The 17199-nt window shown below is 36.2% G+C and overlaps 1 protein-coding gene across 1 annotated transcript; it reads left to right on the top strand.

The window, feature by feature from the left end:
* The first annotated feature begins 2639 nt into the window (after positions 1–2639).
* LOC129945990 (pyruvate dehydrogenase phosphatase regulatory subunit, mitochondrial) lies at positions 2640–10287 on the top strand. The gene is made up of 6 exons (XM_056055989.1): positions 2640–4296; positions 4365–4662; positions 5964–6171; positions 6231–6384; positions 6450–6565; positions 9753–10287. The coding sequence occupies exons 1-6, from the start codon at positions 2769–2771 to the stop codon at positions 10194–10196; spliced, it is 2748 nt and encodes a 915-aa protein (XP_055911964.1). The 5' UTR covers positions 2640–2768; the 3' UTR covers positions 10197–10287.
* The last annotated feature ends 6912 nt before the right edge of the window (positions 10288–17199 follow it).

The following is a 17199-nucleotide window of genomic DNA, read 5'->3' as shown; positions in this document are numbered from 1 at the left end:
AATAAAGCTAACTCACATTTTTATATAATTACAAGTAAGAAAGAACCACGAAATCAAACAGTGAATAATAATAAAGTTGAAGTTTAGGGGGAAATAAAAGAAACTTTTACTGAGCGCATTATCATGCGTCGCTAACCTGTGTCGTGGGCTCATATTTTCTAAAGTTATGTGAAATGCCGGAGATAAGTCTGAGACGATTGACACCTAAAAGGAGAATATTCGGTGCGTTATTACTGATATACGGGCTTGACAAAATATTCACATTTTTACAGTTCGTTTGCTGGGAGATAAATCTATGTGGTTATATCCAGAGTTTCAGCTATTGCATCATGAATTACTCTAGCCATTGACCTACTAGATATGGAAAGCTAGTAGCCCTCTTAACGTTCCAAGACTTTCTGTAGGTTAAGCGGAATTCGGAAGTATGGAGACATTTTTGAACTAGATTTCTGTTTTATTTATTTCTTTGGCAAAGAAAGCTTTTTAAAGCAAAGGAACAACAGATGGCGTTTTAAAATAGATCAAAACTAAATGAGAGGAAAAGTAGAGCTAAAGAGGTACAAGACAAGTATTGACTAGCAGTCCTTATCTAGTATGTCAATATATACGGACATAGACTTAAGCTGCAATATTTGTTTGTTATTTTTATTATTTTGCAAAAAGTAAGTGTCAACTTTTAAAAATAGTAATATACATGGACAGAACCTAGTGGCTAAGGTGACATTAACTCGTGCAGTTTTTTAATTCACCCTTTGTATAAAATATTTCAACGGCACATTGTGGGTACGGTGAACGTAAAAACCAACTTCTTTATGGTAATACCAACAGTTTTATATACGATGTTGTCAACAAATATAGCGCCATTTGTTTCATATGAAGATTTGCATATAGTTAGACTATAATTCACATAATCTTCTTTCAGTTCTTATTTTATTCATCTTTAATTTACAAAGAAAACAACATATTAAATATATAAATTATTCCTATTTTTATTTCTCAACACATCTTTTAAAATTGTTCATTTTTCCAAGTTAAAATCAATTTTGGTCTGAATTTTTGTGAGAAACTGTCATGATTTCTCAATGTACCATTTCTTTCAAAAACAAATACGAAATTTTCTGTCTTACTGTGTAAAAACTAAACGAATACGGTATTATAGGCTTTTCACACCAAGCCCAAAACCCGGTTTTCGCGAAATTATATGTTTCGGCCGAAAACCAACATCGAAAACTCAAGTTTTCCCATACATTTCTTGTAAACCACAAGTTTTAAATAAAACCTCACGAAAATTAGTAGCAATTCAAAGTTGAACTAAACAAACAAACCTTTCAAAACATTCAGCTCTCAAATGTATGTAAACAAAACAGCTGATGGCTGCTGCCAAAACAAAGTTATGTTATTTATACAATTTCCTTACAAAATAATTATTAATTTTTTTTATTTACAGAATTAAGTCGCAGCGGGCTAGGAAAGTTTGTGCCACAACATTCCACAATGTGTGAATCATTGTGGCAGTGAATAAAACCACAACAGTGGACTATCACCTCTTGATGGAAAGCGAAGCCAACATCAAGAAGATCTTCAGTGCTTTGGACAAGCCAGGCGAGCCTCAAAGGAAGAAACCAAAGAGATAGTCATGGAGAAATTGCAGCTCATCATGACAGCTTCAGTGATCGCTCTGGGTGAGTGCGATTTTGGTACGAATCTGAAACTAGGAATTGACCTTTTCTGCTCCGGCCATAAAGACCTACACGAAATCGTTCAGAATCTTCTCAACCCCGCCTATAAGTTGCTCGGACGGATGGTGCAGAAGCAATAGTCAGTTCAGTATTTAGGATTGAATTTGTTGTGATAGAAGAAGAAAATATTTTAAATAAAATGAATTTTTATTGTAACAGTTTTGTTTGTTCTTGATTCTATGATATATTTTCTACACAATTAGCTTCTCCTTAGTGAATTTTTTGGACCGGTTGAAGTGAACTAAGACAATAACAGCAGCCAAGCGAGCTGGTAGTTCTTGTTGGTTCATGTCGTGACCCCAGCTAGTGTTACGTTAAAATCAATTCGAATTGGTTACAATTCATTTTATTTTCACAAAGAATTTAAGAGGAACAAAACTTTTTCTCACACATTTTTTCATCAATACAAAATTTGACAGCCGGTGATATACAAATTTAAATGTTAAATGAAAACGTGTAAATGTTCAGTGTGACGAAAGTGATTAACAAAAACCTAGAATGCAAATATTTGACTTAAGACTTTCTTACCTAAAGTCAAAGATGTGTGAACTCCTAAAAAAAAACCATTGCTAATGGTGAAATGCGTTGGTTGAGCCATAGAGGAATTAATTTTTCTCCTTAAATTATTGCATTTATCTTTCAATTTTTTAATTCAACGGATCCCATCTCATAGTTTGTCCCCGCGATTGAACAGGATGGCCACAAATTCCATAACAGCTACATTCATAAAGTCTTGTTCTAGGCTTACAGGCTTTGAAAGTTCTACTAAACTTTGACATTTGATGTTGTTAAAATAAAAAGTCATTTGTGGAATAGGAGAAATCTACAATGCATTGAACGTGCCCATTCCAAAACGGATTTTTTAACTTCTGATATATGAACATGCCTTCTTAATTTAACTTATTTTTTCATTTTTGGTTTTATGCAAGGATACAAATAAAAATAAAAAGACTACATATAAAATTATTTTTTAAATACGCCGCATTTAATTCGCACCATAATATTAATATAAGCATTGTGTGGATCATTATGATTTCATTTCGATGCATAAGTTCAAAGAATACCTTTCTACGCCTTAAAGGTTCCCGGCTGCAACAAAATGTTCTCGTTCATTTGGGCTCCGGGGATCAAATGTCGATAATATTCAGGAAACGAAAATTTCGTCCAATCCAACCTGAAATCAACTCTGCGCAAAACCTTCCTAGTGAAGCAAAAGTTGTCATCTGTGGTGGCGGCATTATGGGGGCATCTGTTGCATATCACTTGGCTCTGAAAGGCTGGGGTCCCCAAACAGTACTCATCGAGCAAGCCAAAATAGGCGGTGGCAGTAAGTGGAGTGACATCGGCATAGCTGGACGATTTGAACCCACCTACAATGCTTTAAAGTTGGCCGAGTACTCCATAGATCTGGTGAAAGATTTGACAAATCGTGGTCATTCGACAGGATGGAAGCAGGTGGGATCTTTGAGTCTGGCGAGAACATTTGATCGAATGACGTCGTATAATAGAATGAAGTCCCAAGGTTCGGCTTGGGGTATTCCGTGTGAAATAGTAACTCCTGAACAGTGCAAGGAGCTGTGTCCCATAATAGAAATTGACGACCTAGCTGGAGGGCTGTGGATATCGGCGGATGGAATTTGCGACCCACCCTTGGTATGTGATACTTTCATAAGCGAAGCCAAACGCATGGGTGCTACCATTATTGAACACTGTGCTTTGAAAAAGGTCAGACAAGGCATAAACAAAGTTATTCAAGCCGAGACCACTTCTGGCAACATAGATTGTGAATTTTTTGTTAATTGCAGTGGGTTCTGGGCTCGTGAGGTTGGAACTTTGTCTACACCGGTGGTGAAAATTCCTCTTCAACCGGTCGAACGTCACTTCCTCCATACAAAACCAATCGAGGGACTCGATCCTAATACACCATTTGTGAGGGACTGCGATGGGGAGATCTACTTTCGCGAGAAGAATGGTGGCATCTTAGCTGGAGGATTTGAGTCAGAAGCGAAATGTGCTTACGAGGACGGTGTACCCCTGTCACAGGATGAACGAGAGCTCCAACCCAACTGGGATCACTTCCACCCGCTGTTAGATGAGCTTCTTGTGCGTGTTCCCCAACTAAAGAATGCCAAATTGGAGCGTCTCTGTAATGCTCCGGAGGCATTTTCTCCCGATTGCAATTGGATCTTAGGAGAATCGTCTGAAATTCAAAACTATTACGTCTCAACTGGGATGAAGACAATGGGTGTATCTGCTGCTGGAGGGATGGGCAAATCGCTGGCCGATTTGATTACAAAGGGATACACCGAGTTGGATCTGCATAATGTTGACATCAAACGGTTCCTGGGGGTTCACAGTAATAGGAAATTTTTGAGAGATCGTGCTAAGGAAGTGCCAGGAAAGTATTTCAAAATCAATTATCCCTATCATGAATTCAAATCGGGGAGAAATTTGAGAATGTCGCCAATTTTTCCAGCTCTAAGAGAAGCCGGGGCAGTGTTTGGACAGTTGATGGGCTACGAAAGGCCCAATTACTTCGAACAAAAAAACAAACTCGGTAAGTCTCGAAAGTTAACATAATAAATTTGCTTTTTTTAGATTATTTTTGAACTTTCATTTTTTTAGATGAACATGGAATACCTCGTTTTCGAGTTGCACAAACTTGTACATTTGGTAAACCGCCATGGTTTGATTATGTTATGGCCGAATACAATGCATGTAGAGAAAGAATAGGCCTGGCAGATTATAGTTCCTTTACGAAATATGATATGTGGTCAAACGGTCGGGAAGTTGTTGATCTCTTACAGTATTTGTGTTCCAATGATGTTGATGTGCCTGTGGGATCTATAATTCATACGGGAATGCAGAATGATTGGGGTGGTTATGAGAATGACTGCTCGTTAGTCAGACTCGCCGAGAGTCAGTAAGTTTCTTAACTTTTTCTAACATTTTAAGGAAGAAAATGAATAAGTACCTATTTAAAGTAAAAAAACATTATTAAACATCCTAAAATCTTGAAAAAAAAAAAACCTTAAAGAATTGGAAATTCAAGAAGATATGCGGAAGGACGAACGGTACTCAATATTAGTTCGGGAATAATAGCTGAAACACAAGCAGATGGTCCAAATAATAAGTCCACAGTATTTTATGATTGGGATCGGTGTATCGTCCAACTCTGAGTAGCGTTTTTATAGTCTTCCTATAATTATTATGGATTTTTGTCCACACGCGTCTAGAGAGCGGGAGAGTAATAGAAGTTTGTAATATAATTAAACTTGGAAAATGTGTGAAAAGTATTTTGAATGAATTAATAACCGTAAGAGTTAGGTTAGGACACGGCCAGTTTAATGACCCATTGTGATACCACATGAATATTGAGGCTTTCTTTTAATCTCAATGAAACCAGTTTAAGTCGTGAGAGGCTGATTATGGTAATATGATGTAGATCGTTATAGAAGAATTCTCTTAGGTAATTCTTGAATTTTTGAGATAGGGCAGGGCATGTACAGAAGAGGTGAAGAACCTCATCCTTATAGCTTCTTCAAAATTCGTTTGAGAATACGCCTAGCCGCGTGGCGTGCTTTCATATTAGACTCTGCCCTGTTATGACATTTATTATCGAGCTTATATGCCATCTGCTTAGAGCAAGCACATTGATCGCTTTAAATCTAGTGTAGGCCAGATGTTTATTGTGACCTGACACATGGTGATGTTATTCCATCTGGTATTTGCCTTCTTCACTGCCTAAGCAATAGTTTACATGTAGCAATGGGTATGCCAGAAATCATAAGATACATAATACATAGAAATATCTTATGTGAAGAGGTGCTTTTCTCAGTGGTATGAAAAGCTGTTAAGCTCGGCCATAACAGAAATGTTTAGAATATTGTTTCCTTGAAATATATCAAAATTTAATTACTGCTTTCAATCCTAATTTGATTGTTCTTTCCTTCTTCCTGAAGGTTTGAAGGCTCATATTGAACAATAGCTGGGCACTTGTTACAAAGCTTTTTTAAAGGTTCAAATTCCTTAGATACTTTCCAAATATTTCTATTTTCAATCCAATAAACGGATAACTAATGCACGAGTTTACGAGTTACGTCTTTATAGGAATTAAAAACACTTTATCTGAAATGGGGTCCTTCGTCGATACGTTTAAGCATTTTAAAAAATAACATCCACTACATATAGATCTGAAATGGGGTCCTTCGTTTTTGTTTTTAGTTTTATGATGATTGCGCCGACTGTTCAACAAACAAGATCAATGGCTTGGATCAACAAACACATGCTTCCTGGAGGAGGAGTAAATATTTCTGATGTAACATCAATGTACACTGCCATTTGTGTGCTCGGGCCCTATAGCAGAATATTGCTCTCAGAATTGACTGATACGGATCTTTCACAGAAAAATTTCCCATTCTTTACATATAGAGTAAGTTTTCTTTGAAATTTATTTTTCTTATGACATCGGACTTAATTCTGTTGTGTTAGGAATTAGATGTGGGTTTAGCCAATGGTATACGAACTATGAATATAACCCACACTGGTGAATTAGGATACGTACTTTATATACCCAACGAATTTGCATTGCATGTATATGGAAGACTTGTAGAAGCTGGGCAGAGGTATGGAATTCAACATGCAGGTGAGTTGGGAACATAATTATAATTAAGATCTATATTTATTGAAAAAAAACCTAAAACTCTTTAGGATACTATGCAACAAGAGCTTTGAGGATAGAGAAATTTTATGCTTTTTGGGGGCAAGATCTGGACACATTTACCACTCCTTTGGAATGTGGTCGCAGTTGGCGAGTAAAGTTTAATGTAAGTAAAATTTTAAATTCAACCTAATTTACGAATCATTGTAGCTCTCAAGTTTGATAGTTAATCAAAGGTATACTTTCGGGATCAGGACGAAAGTTGTATTTTTAATGTTCCCTTAACAAAGGAGTTTCTTTTTTTAAACTTAACTAAATTACAAATCAAAACATTCTGATCTTATTTGCCTTGTAAGTATTTGACAAAAGGAAATATTCTGAGAGAAACTGTATTTAAAATAGTCATCGTGGTAACCTATCAAAACTTTTAATTGATAAACAATAAATAAATATTTATTGAAAAAGGCATTATTTGCAAAAAACACTAAAACAAAAAGAAAATACAAAAATAATGAACTAAACAAAAATCAGAGCATCAACATCAAGTAAAGACTTACTTACTTAAGGTGGCTCTATAGTCCGGGTTGAACCTGGTCCTCAACCAACATGCGTCTCCAGTCAGCTTGGTCTACTGCGCCGTCCCTCGGGATTGGATTCGAAGACCTTCCGGGCTGGAGCGTTGTACAGTTCGTCGTTATATCTTCTCTTCCATTCTCCATCTCCATTTTTCTCTCGAAGCATTCTAAGGCGCTATCATCTTTCTTTGACAGGGTCCAGGCCTCAGCGCCATAAATGAAAACCGGGATGATGAGTGTCTTATAGATGGTGATTTTAGATGCTCGAAATAGGACTTTACTACTCGATTGCCTTCTAAGCCCAAAGAAGCAGCTATTTGCACGAATTATTCTTCGTTTGATTTCAGCGCTGGTGTCCTTGTCTGAGTTTATAGCGGTGCTTAGGTAGACCAAGTCCTTAACTTCCTCGAAGTTATAGCAGTCCATGGTGACGTTTTGTCCAAGACGTCGTTTTTCAATGTCCTTTTTTGATGACAGCTAATACTTGGTCTTGCCCTCATTGACCACCAAACCCATTTTCTTCGCTTCCGTCGCAATGCTCAAAAACGCTCCACTGACAACACGCTTTGATCTTCCAATATCAATATCATCTTCGTATCCAAGTAAATGGATGAACCTTTGGAAGATTGTGCCTCTAGTGTTGACGGTTGAGTTTTGCACAATTCTTTCCAGAACGATATTGAAGAAGTCGCATGACAGTGCATCGTTTTGTCTAAATGCATCGGTGCATTTGACCTTGATAGAGCAGCGTGCATTCTCCATCGTCATTCTGCACAAACGGATGAGTTTGACAGGATGCCAAAACTAGACATTGCTCTGTAGAGCTCTTCCCTATAGATGCTGTCATACGTAGCTTTAAAATCGATAAAGAGATCTGCCGTAGTGTTAATGTTTGGTCGATAGTGGACTTTCCTGACCTGAAGCCACACTGATAAGGACCTATCAGGTTGTTGACGAACGGTTTCAGACGTTCACATAATACAGCAGAGAGGATCTTATATGCAATGTTAAGGACACTATTGCCTCTGTAGTTGGTACAGTTTAGAGGGTCTCCTTTTTTATGTATTGGGCAAACTATGATCGTCCTTACAGGCTTCGGTTCGTGGCTGATACCCTTGGGAGTTTTTTTTTACCTTTTGGTTAAATTTACGAACCTCATTCCTGTTGTGATATCCCTCTATCTCCTCGATCGTGCGCTTCTCATGCTCTCTTTTTTTCCATCTAAGAACCCGGTGTTCCTCTCTCCTCTTCTGCTCGTAAGTAGCTCTGGTCTTTCTGTGCAGCGCTGCCGTTTTGTATGCCTGTTGTTTCGCTGCGTGCGAAACCAGGGGTTTCGTTTTGGTGGCTGTGTGAAACCTAGGACTTCAGAGGCGTCACCTTTGATGGCTGCAAGGCAATTTTGCCACTGGTTTTTAATGCTTAATGCAAGCAGCATAGGCCTTCTTAAGAGGTTATTAGAGACTCGATAGGAAAAGGACATGGCAGTCTCTTGTACTTCTTTGTTTTGGCTTGGATTGGGATATCCGTAGCCGTACCTTGGCTACAAGAGGTAGTGGTCCGAATCAATGTTAGCCCCTCGGAATGTTCTGACATCCTGTATACTGGAGAAGTGTCGTGCGCCGATCGCAATGTGGTCAATCTGGTTGAGAGTTGATTGATCAGGAGATTTCTATGTCCCCTTGTGGATATTAAGATTGGGGAACTGTGTACTAGCTACCAGAACGTCACGCCCTGCAGCGAAATCGATCAACCTGAGTCCGTTGTTGAAGGTGTACCTTCCGATTATGCCACCAAAGATGTCTTCTCTTTCTAGCTTGTCGTTAAAATCTCCTAAGATAATTTTAAAGTCATAGCCAGGGCACTGCTCATAAGTCTTGTCCAAGAGCTCGAAAAATATGTCTTTGGTTTATTCATCTCTATCCACTATGGGGGCATGCGCGCATATTAGGTTTATGTTGGCGAATTAAGCCTTGATGCGAACTGTCGTGATGCGTTCGCTCACACTGTTGAAACTCAAGACTTTTTGCCTAAGTCTAATTTCAACAATAAATCCACTCCCAAATAGACAATGTCTTTGGTATCGGCAGCAGTCGCCGTAGTATACCGCGCAGTCTTTTAGTTTGCGTTTGCCCGGTCCATTCCATCGCACTTCTGGGATGGCGGTAATATCTGCTTTGCAGCAGTTTAGGGCTTCCGCTAATTGCTCGGCTCCACGTGATCTGTTAAGGGACCTAACATTCCACGTACAGATCCGAAGTTCGTTGTCCTTATTTCGTTTGCGTGGGTCGTCAACAGTAAATCCGTCTATATCCAAGGCTAACAACTTTCCACTGGGGTTAGAACCCAATCTCCAGTTGAGGTACTAGGCACCTGATGTTCACCGCGGGTAGGTGAGAGTAGGAGTTGATAGACAGAGGTTGGTTTTGAGAAAAACCTGTGGACGCTTGTGTCCTCTTGAATGCACCTTTCTACCATTTGAACATCAAGCAAAGTTGGTTTTTCTATTTTAAGAATATTTGCTATTCAAATTTCCTTTGCTTGTTTTTCTTTTTCCTTAAAAAGTGTCTCAATTAAATTCAACAACAGATTTAAAAAAAAAAACTTACAAATCTTTTCCTTGAAATCCGGCTCACCATTACCACCTTATTAAATTTTACATACGAAATGTACAAACTGCACGCTTCCCATGAAATTATATGCGCTTATATCGCAAATTGAAAAAAATTCCTCCAGTCTTTTACCTTTTCTTGTTTATTTTTAAATATTAATTTCTTACAGAAACCAATTGAATTCATCGGTCGCAAAGCTTTGGAAAAACAACGTAAAGATGGGGTCCATCGAATGTATGTTCAACTTCTGCTCAACGACCACGACCACGAGGTTGATCTTTGGTGCTGGGGAGGTGAGCCAATCTATCGCAATGGTCAATACTGTGGGATGACCACAACAACTGGTTATGGATTCACACTCAAGAAGCAGGTGTGTCTTGGATTTGTTCGACATTTAGATGAAAACGGAAAAGAAATGCCAGTAACAAATGATTACATTTTATCTGGGCATTATGAAGTCGAAATAGCTGGAATTCGTTATGAGGCAAGAGTAAATCTGCACTCGCCAAACTTACCAACGAAATTCCCTGACCGGGAACGTGAAGCATATCACGCGACTCGTGATAAACCAGATCAGGGTGATTTGTTGTTATATGACCAAAAAAAACCATAATATTATTATTACTAAAGTCAAAGTTTGTTTTGTGAAGTGTCCTTTTTTAAAAAAGAGTACAATTGTTTAATAATAAATGTATTTATTGCCATTTTTGTTGTTTCTTATATATTGTTTTTTATTAACCAGCAATATGTTTTAGGTATAAAATTCACTAAAATAATGAATGAATGATAGATTTTAAAGTGAAGAAGAAATATTAAGCATTTTTCTGCTATCATTGACTTCAATATGAAACCTTTTACGGCGTTGATGGTAAGAATTATCGGATAATGCTATAAATTGGTATTGAACTCTAGATTAATTATCATTATCTAATTATCGTACTCACTAAGAACACTAAACACATCCTACTGTAAAAGAGATCTGTATATAAAAAGGTGTTCAAAAGCCTAGCAACCTTAAGCTTGAATCCACCTTACAATAGTACATTGCCCTACATATATCCACTTGGTCTGAACAAGGTTTGCTTGTACTTAAAAAATCTTATTAAAAAATACATTTGCTCCAAATATACAGTAGTGGCTAAAATAATAACCATTAATATTTCATAACTAAGTAAGTAATTTATACTTTAAAGTATACTTTACATTAATCAAAAAATGTTCGACATAATAATTATATTAAAGTGGAACTTGGCAATATATCTAGGAAATTAATGGCTCCAATGAACTAAAATAGTTCGCTATGTTCTAAAATATAACACGATCTAGTAATTCTGAAACTTCGTTTTAAAAATATTAAGAACTCGAGCATTTCTTCACATTTAATCATATTTGTAGATCTCGGTTTAAAATCATGTTTGAATTTCTAGGAATTTAAGATTTCGACTCAATGAAACTGAGTTTCTAACGTGTTATTTGTTTTTTGTTTTGACCCAAAATTCGGAGATTTTAAGAGCAAAATTTAAAAATTCTATCAGTTTTCTTTGCAGCGGAAATACATAATGTATGTATGTATGCACATATGTACTGTACATATGTATATTTTAGGATTTGGTTTTGATATTCTCATTTTTTTGTTTCGAAATAAAAAATTGCGTTTTTTATGTAAAACTAAAATAAAAGTAAACAGTTTAAGGGGTTTAAATGCTTATGAAGGTTTTACACTTTATTTAACTGTCAGCGTCCACAGCATTTAATAATATGACTTTTTCGCAAACCGTCTATTTTTATGTATTTTCTTAAAATATTTTATTATTGCTCTTATAATGTGTGAAATGAATCTAAAAGTAAGGCCTTTGGAACAAGTAAAAACATTCCTAAACCAAGTTCTAATATTCTAGACCCCCATATCTGAGGGTCTAATAAATTTTATTCAAATAGAGCCCATTTCATACTTTTATTTAGATATTTTATAGGAATCAATTTGAAATTTCACCAAGACAGCAATCAATTTTGAAAATTTGAATCTGAAATTGTTCAATCGAATTGAATTGAGTTGAATCATCTTACAAAGACGGAATGAAAATGGGCAGGTTCAGGCGACATAAGGCGAAGGGACTTTAAAATAAGGTAAGTTTCTAGCATCTGATTGGCCAGCTGCCAAAAAATTGCCTTCCAATTAAGGCAACGTTATTGGAAACTTGACTGGAAAGTTAGTTAAGAAAAATCTCCCTTACTATCAAGTCAAGTTAACTTATGTCAGAATGACAATTTATCTCGTCAAATTGGAAAAGAAAAAAGTAATATTTCTTTACAATACGAAATTGGGGTGGACTTCTAGTTTGCCTGAGGAGTGTTTTGTAGACAATAATGTTTTTGTTAGGTAAACTGAAGGTAAAAGTTAACGAAGTAAAGTTCTGAGTTTAAAGTTTATGACACTTGAACAACTAACTAGTTGACTTGGTCATAATGTACGTTCAAGGAATGCAGTTAACTGCAAATGAAGTCCTATATATTGTCTGAACCTGCCCAATGATAGTGAATTTGATTATCAAAAAAATGATTGTCAACTATCACCTTAGCCGATTGCACCGCAGATCTGAACCGCTTTGAAAATCTTTTGAAAAATAGAGTTTTGTGGAACAAAACCACCAATTCGGAGTTACTTTGAAAAACACTTGGAAATATGTCGAAAAGTAACCATTTATTAATATTCTGGCTCAATTCTCTATTATCGCAGCACGAATTTCGACTTGCGGTTTTTTTTATTTGACAGATATGTGCAAAAAATAACTATAGCAATTTTAGAGCGAGGAAACATTTATTTCTATTTTTAATTAATTTTCAAAGTTCACTATTATAAAACACGTAAAATTGGTTGATTTTGACATTTATTCCATGGCCGCACAATGCTAGTGGCTACGTAGTCAAGGGATTCTGGTTGGCTAAATCTAGCTACAAAAGTAGTTGAAACTTCCCCTCCGACGTAGTGTAAAATACATATACATATAAATATTCGGCTACAAAGTTAGTGGAGAGTGATTTTGACGTTTCACAATCAGCTGCTCGGTAAGGACACACGAATTCAAAATGAAATAAATTGTTCAATATTTAAATACAAATATAAATCATTCAAATTGTGTCTTTAATTTGATTTTATTGAATTTAAAAAAAAAAAAACAAAAGATAAGTTAAAGTTATCAAATCAAAAATGTTTCTTATTTTATATATTTGTATTTGTCAAAAATATGACAGTTTCAGATTGACTAGCTTTGTAGTGTAGTTTTGCATTCGCAAAGCTAGTTGAATTTTGACTACGTAGCCACTAGCTTTGTGAATGCCCCCCATGTTTTTTGTTCAGTGTTGCTATACTTGCTTTTTTTTTGTTGGGGATTTCTTTGATTTTAGTGCTCAAATGCACAAAATACTCTGCATATACTCAAACTCGAAGCGAATCGAACGTTCTAAGTGAGATGTTTTCATTAGCGAACTAACACATTTGACGTACTACAGTTGGCGAACTTTACAATTCGAGTTCAAAATTCAGTGCTACTATACAAAAAATAAATAACTGACATAAATAAACGTCAACTAATGAAATTTCAAAAAAAAAAACTGTTGTGTTCATTAATTGATAAGAGAGAGTAGCTTTTGGTTTTTAATCCAAGTTTTTAAGGCGTGTGACCATAAAATGTGTATTCGTGATGTTGACGCAAGATAACCAGGATCGACCCATGATTCCTTTGTATGGAACTGCAGTAATCTTAAGTCAGTTCTTGAAACGTGGTAGCAAAGAGGAGAACGTTCAATGTTCCTTAGTAGTATTCATATTTTTTATTTATTTTACATAAGCTTCGACCTTTTCTCACACAATATGAACGTTCGACAAATAATAACACGAATGACGTTCAAATCAATGAACATTATATAGCGACAATATAGTGATCTTCGAAAAATGTTGACATTTAACTCGAATTAACGGTTCTCAATTCGCCAAAGGTAATAGGGGTAATATTTTAGTTTCTTTAAATATATGGTTATTTATGGAAAATATTTGTACATCTTTTCTTCGAAAACCCCGAATTAAATGTATTGTTAAACGCTTCAATGAGTTTTTATTTTTTCAAAAGTATTAAAAAAGTAAAATTATTCCTTTGAAATAGCTTAAAATGCGTCTGCCAACCTTTTGGCCAAACTTTTTTATAATCAGGAGATTTTTTTGGTATATCATTATTTTGATTATTAGGGTTTAAGATTTAAAAATTGAATTGAAAAAAATCGGAAGGATATAGCCGAAGCTTATGCAACAAATATAAATTTGAATTTCCATTACTTAAATACTTTGAAATCAACATTTTGCGATCTTATATAAAAATGTTGACCTTCGATGTAGGACAAAATATAAGAAAGAAGTTAAAATATTCCCTAATTCAATAATGAAAATATGTTTCACTTAACTGATGAGTACAGTACACTCTTGCTGAATGAAAACAAACTATGGGAACTACTTGAAACTGCCTTAAGTTATAGGTAGGTAGGTAGAAATGGCGATCTCAAGGCAACCTAGCCTGAGATCCAATAAGCGCTATAGTGCTCCGTTTTGATACCAAAAACTAGTTTGACCTTTGATTGAAAGGGATAGATTGATAGAGAAGCTTCATAGCGATTATGTTAGAGCCATTTTGTCGCATTGAGAAAAAAGATTAAGTCTCCAATCTTCGTCTCAGATAGCTCATCAAGTTCTTGAAAGAATGCTTTTCCAAAGTATTTCATTCTAGTGTTTGCCAAAGCAGGACATTTGCAGAGGAAATGGATTATAGTGTGCCCTTAGTAATAAGACACATAAATTTATTTTACTATTATCTTTATTTAATTTTATTAATTTTTGAGAGACGTCTGTCTCGTACCAAGTCTCAACCGAAAAGGAAGCAGGAAAAACTATGGCGGGCAGCGATGGGTTTTTGGTACAGTTCGGATCAAAAAATCATTTGGTTTTCGTACACTTAAAAAAAAGAATATTTTTTTGACATAAGTTATTAGTGGGTTTACACTATGGATATTGCTAATGGACAGTGTACACGCCACATCACTCCCCGCCGTACAAAAGTTTACTTATTGAGTTGTAATTGAAATTATTTATATACATAATGCAATGATTTAACTTTAATTGATTTAATTTACATTTTTTTTTTTGTGTTTTCTTTGTATACATTTAATAATGTTTTTTTTTTTTTTTTAATTTTTCTTGTTTAGTGAGTTTTGGCAGAAGGCTTTACAATATGTATGCACTACTATTTATTATTTAAATTCAAATGAAAAATCTGAAATGATATTCTTTTAAAGGTGTTTTATTGCAAATTGAAAGTAACTCGTTTGTTCATTGGTTGTGGATCATTGTCCTTCACGTAAAAAGCTGGCTTGAGTCGATCAATAGATATTATTTGCTCCTTATTATCTATGAGCACTGAAAACGTTTTTTCAAATCTTTTAATTACTTCGAATGGACCTTTGTACGGTTGATTCAAACTTCCACGGTTTACCTCCTCTCGAACAAAAACGTATTTGCATGTTTTCAAATCTTTGGGTACAAAAATGTATTTTTGGTTTCGGTTTCTACTTGAACACGGCCGAGTTTGTGAAATAGCTTGAATGATTTCTTGAGCTGCCGACGAACTAGAAATTGGATTCAAAGGCTTGGGTTCGATTAGTTCAGCGGGCAAACGTAAGTTTTGTCCGTATAACAATTGAGCTGGCGTTACATTGATGTCGTCAATAATCGTTGAACGAATGCCGAGAAGAGTCCAAGGTAAATTTGAATACCAATTTTGTTTATCTTCGTGAGCGCGTAGAGATTCTTTGAGTTGTCGGTGAAACCGTTCTACCAAACCATTTGCTTGGGGATGGTAAGTCGTTGTTCGTATTCGCTTTGTACCGAGAGTTTCGGAGATTGCTTTGAAGAGGCTTGACTCAAATTGAGTTCCCTGATCGGTTGTGATTGTTTGAGGTACTCCGAATCTGGAAACCCAGCTTTGTACAAATGCGGTTACAACGGTGGAAGCATTCATGTTTTTCAGCGGAATGGCTTCTGGCCAGGACGAAAAACGATCTTTGATGGTTAGTAAATAAGTGAAACCTTGAGATGGTGGTAAAGGACCGACTAAATCCATATGGATATGTGAAAATCGACCTTCTGGTACTGGAAAAGTTCCATGTTTTGAAGTAGTGTGCCTGGAAATTTTTGACTTTTGACAAGAGATACAACTTCTTGTCCATCTGTTAACATCGCTGTTCATTTTAGGCCAAAAGTATTTTGCTGTTATTATTTTACGCATTGCTTTTGAACCTGGATGTGACAGTTTGTGATGGTTGTCAAAAATTGTTCGTCGAAATATTTCAGGCACATACGGACGATTTTTACCAGTCGATGTTTCGCACCATATTTCAATGTCATTTATTGGAATATTTACTTTTTCTAACTTGAAAGATGTTTTGGAAAGTTTTAGAATTGATTTAAGCTCTTCATCGTTTTCTTGTTCTTTTAACAGACTTGGAATACTAACACTGTTGAAATCGATCAATTCAACATACGATCTCGATAAAGTATCGGCGACGATATTTTGTATGCCTTTGATGTAACGAATGTCGGTAGTAAATTCTGCGATAAACTCTAAGTGGCGCGTTTGACGGGGCGATTTTTCAGTTTTGGAACATATTGCGTTTGTGAGCGGCTTATGGTCGGTGAAAACAGTAAATTGTCTACCTTCCACGTAATACCGAAAATGTTTAACGTTTTTGAAAATTGCGAGGAGTTCGCGATCGAACGTCGAGTATTTTCTTTCGGCTGGGCTCAAACGAGTTGAAAAGAAACCTAAAGGCTCCCAAAAGCTATTATGGTATTGCTGGAGTACTCCTCCGATAGCGTCGTTAGAAGCGTCTACCATAATACTGATTTGCGCTAGAGGCTTTGGGTGAAAAAGCATAGTGCGTTGGGACAAGTCTCTTTTGAGAACTTGAAAAGCTTCTTCGCAAACGTCTGACCACTGAAAAATCGTTTTTTTAGTCTCTTTTTTATTCGCTTTTACGCCTTTTAAAAGTTCGTAAAGAACTTTAGCTTTAGATGCCATACTTGGCATAAAACGATTGTAGAAATTTATCATGCCGAGAAAGCGCTGAAGTTGTTTGATGGAGCCCGGACTAGGAAATTCGTTGATGGCTTTTACTCGTTCTTGCGAAGGAATTATTCCATTTTCGGAAACGCAGTATCCCAAGAAATCGAGTTTGCTAACTCCTAGTTCGCATTTTGCCAAATTAACGTTGAGCCCGTGCTTTTGCAGTCTTCGAAAAACTTCTCGTAAATGCGTTTTATGTTCCTTGACCGATTTACTTGAAACGAGAACGTCGTCCAAGTACACGAAAACGAATGAAAGATCGCCTAAAATGCTGTTCATAAAACGTTGGAAAGTTTGCGCACCGTTGCGCACTCCGAAAGGCATTCGTAAAAATTCGAAAAGCCCGAAAGGTGTTATGACTGCCGTTTTATGAACGTCCTCTTCTGCGACCGGTATTTGATGATACGCACGTATCAAATCGATTTTCGAAAATATTGAACAACCGTTGAG

The sequence above is a fragment of the Eupeodes corollae genome, chromosome 2 (genome assembly GCF_945859685.1).
Source record: "Eupeodes corollae chromosome 2, idEupCoro1.1, whole genome shotgun sequence".
Lineage (NCBI taxonomy): Eukaryota > Metazoa > Arthropoda > Insecta > Diptera > Syrphidae > Eupeodes > Eupeodes corollae.
This window is presented reverse-complemented; position numbering and strand designations above follow the sequence as displayed.

Bases quoted from the DNA above. Each gene is read 5' to 3' on its own strand.
- LOC129945990 (XM_056055989.1), top strand. From the start codon at position 2,769: ATGATTTCATTTCGATGCATAAGTTCAAAGAATACCTTTCTACGCCTT. The intron at 6,172-6,230 runs GTAAGTTTTCTT...CTGTTGTGTTAG, and splicing joins TCCCATTCTTTACATATAGA to GAATTAGATGTGGGTTTAGC. The intron at 6,385-6,449 runs GTGAGTTGGGAA...AAAACTCTTTAG, and splicing joins GTATGGAATTCAACATGCAG to GATACTATGCAACAAGAGCT.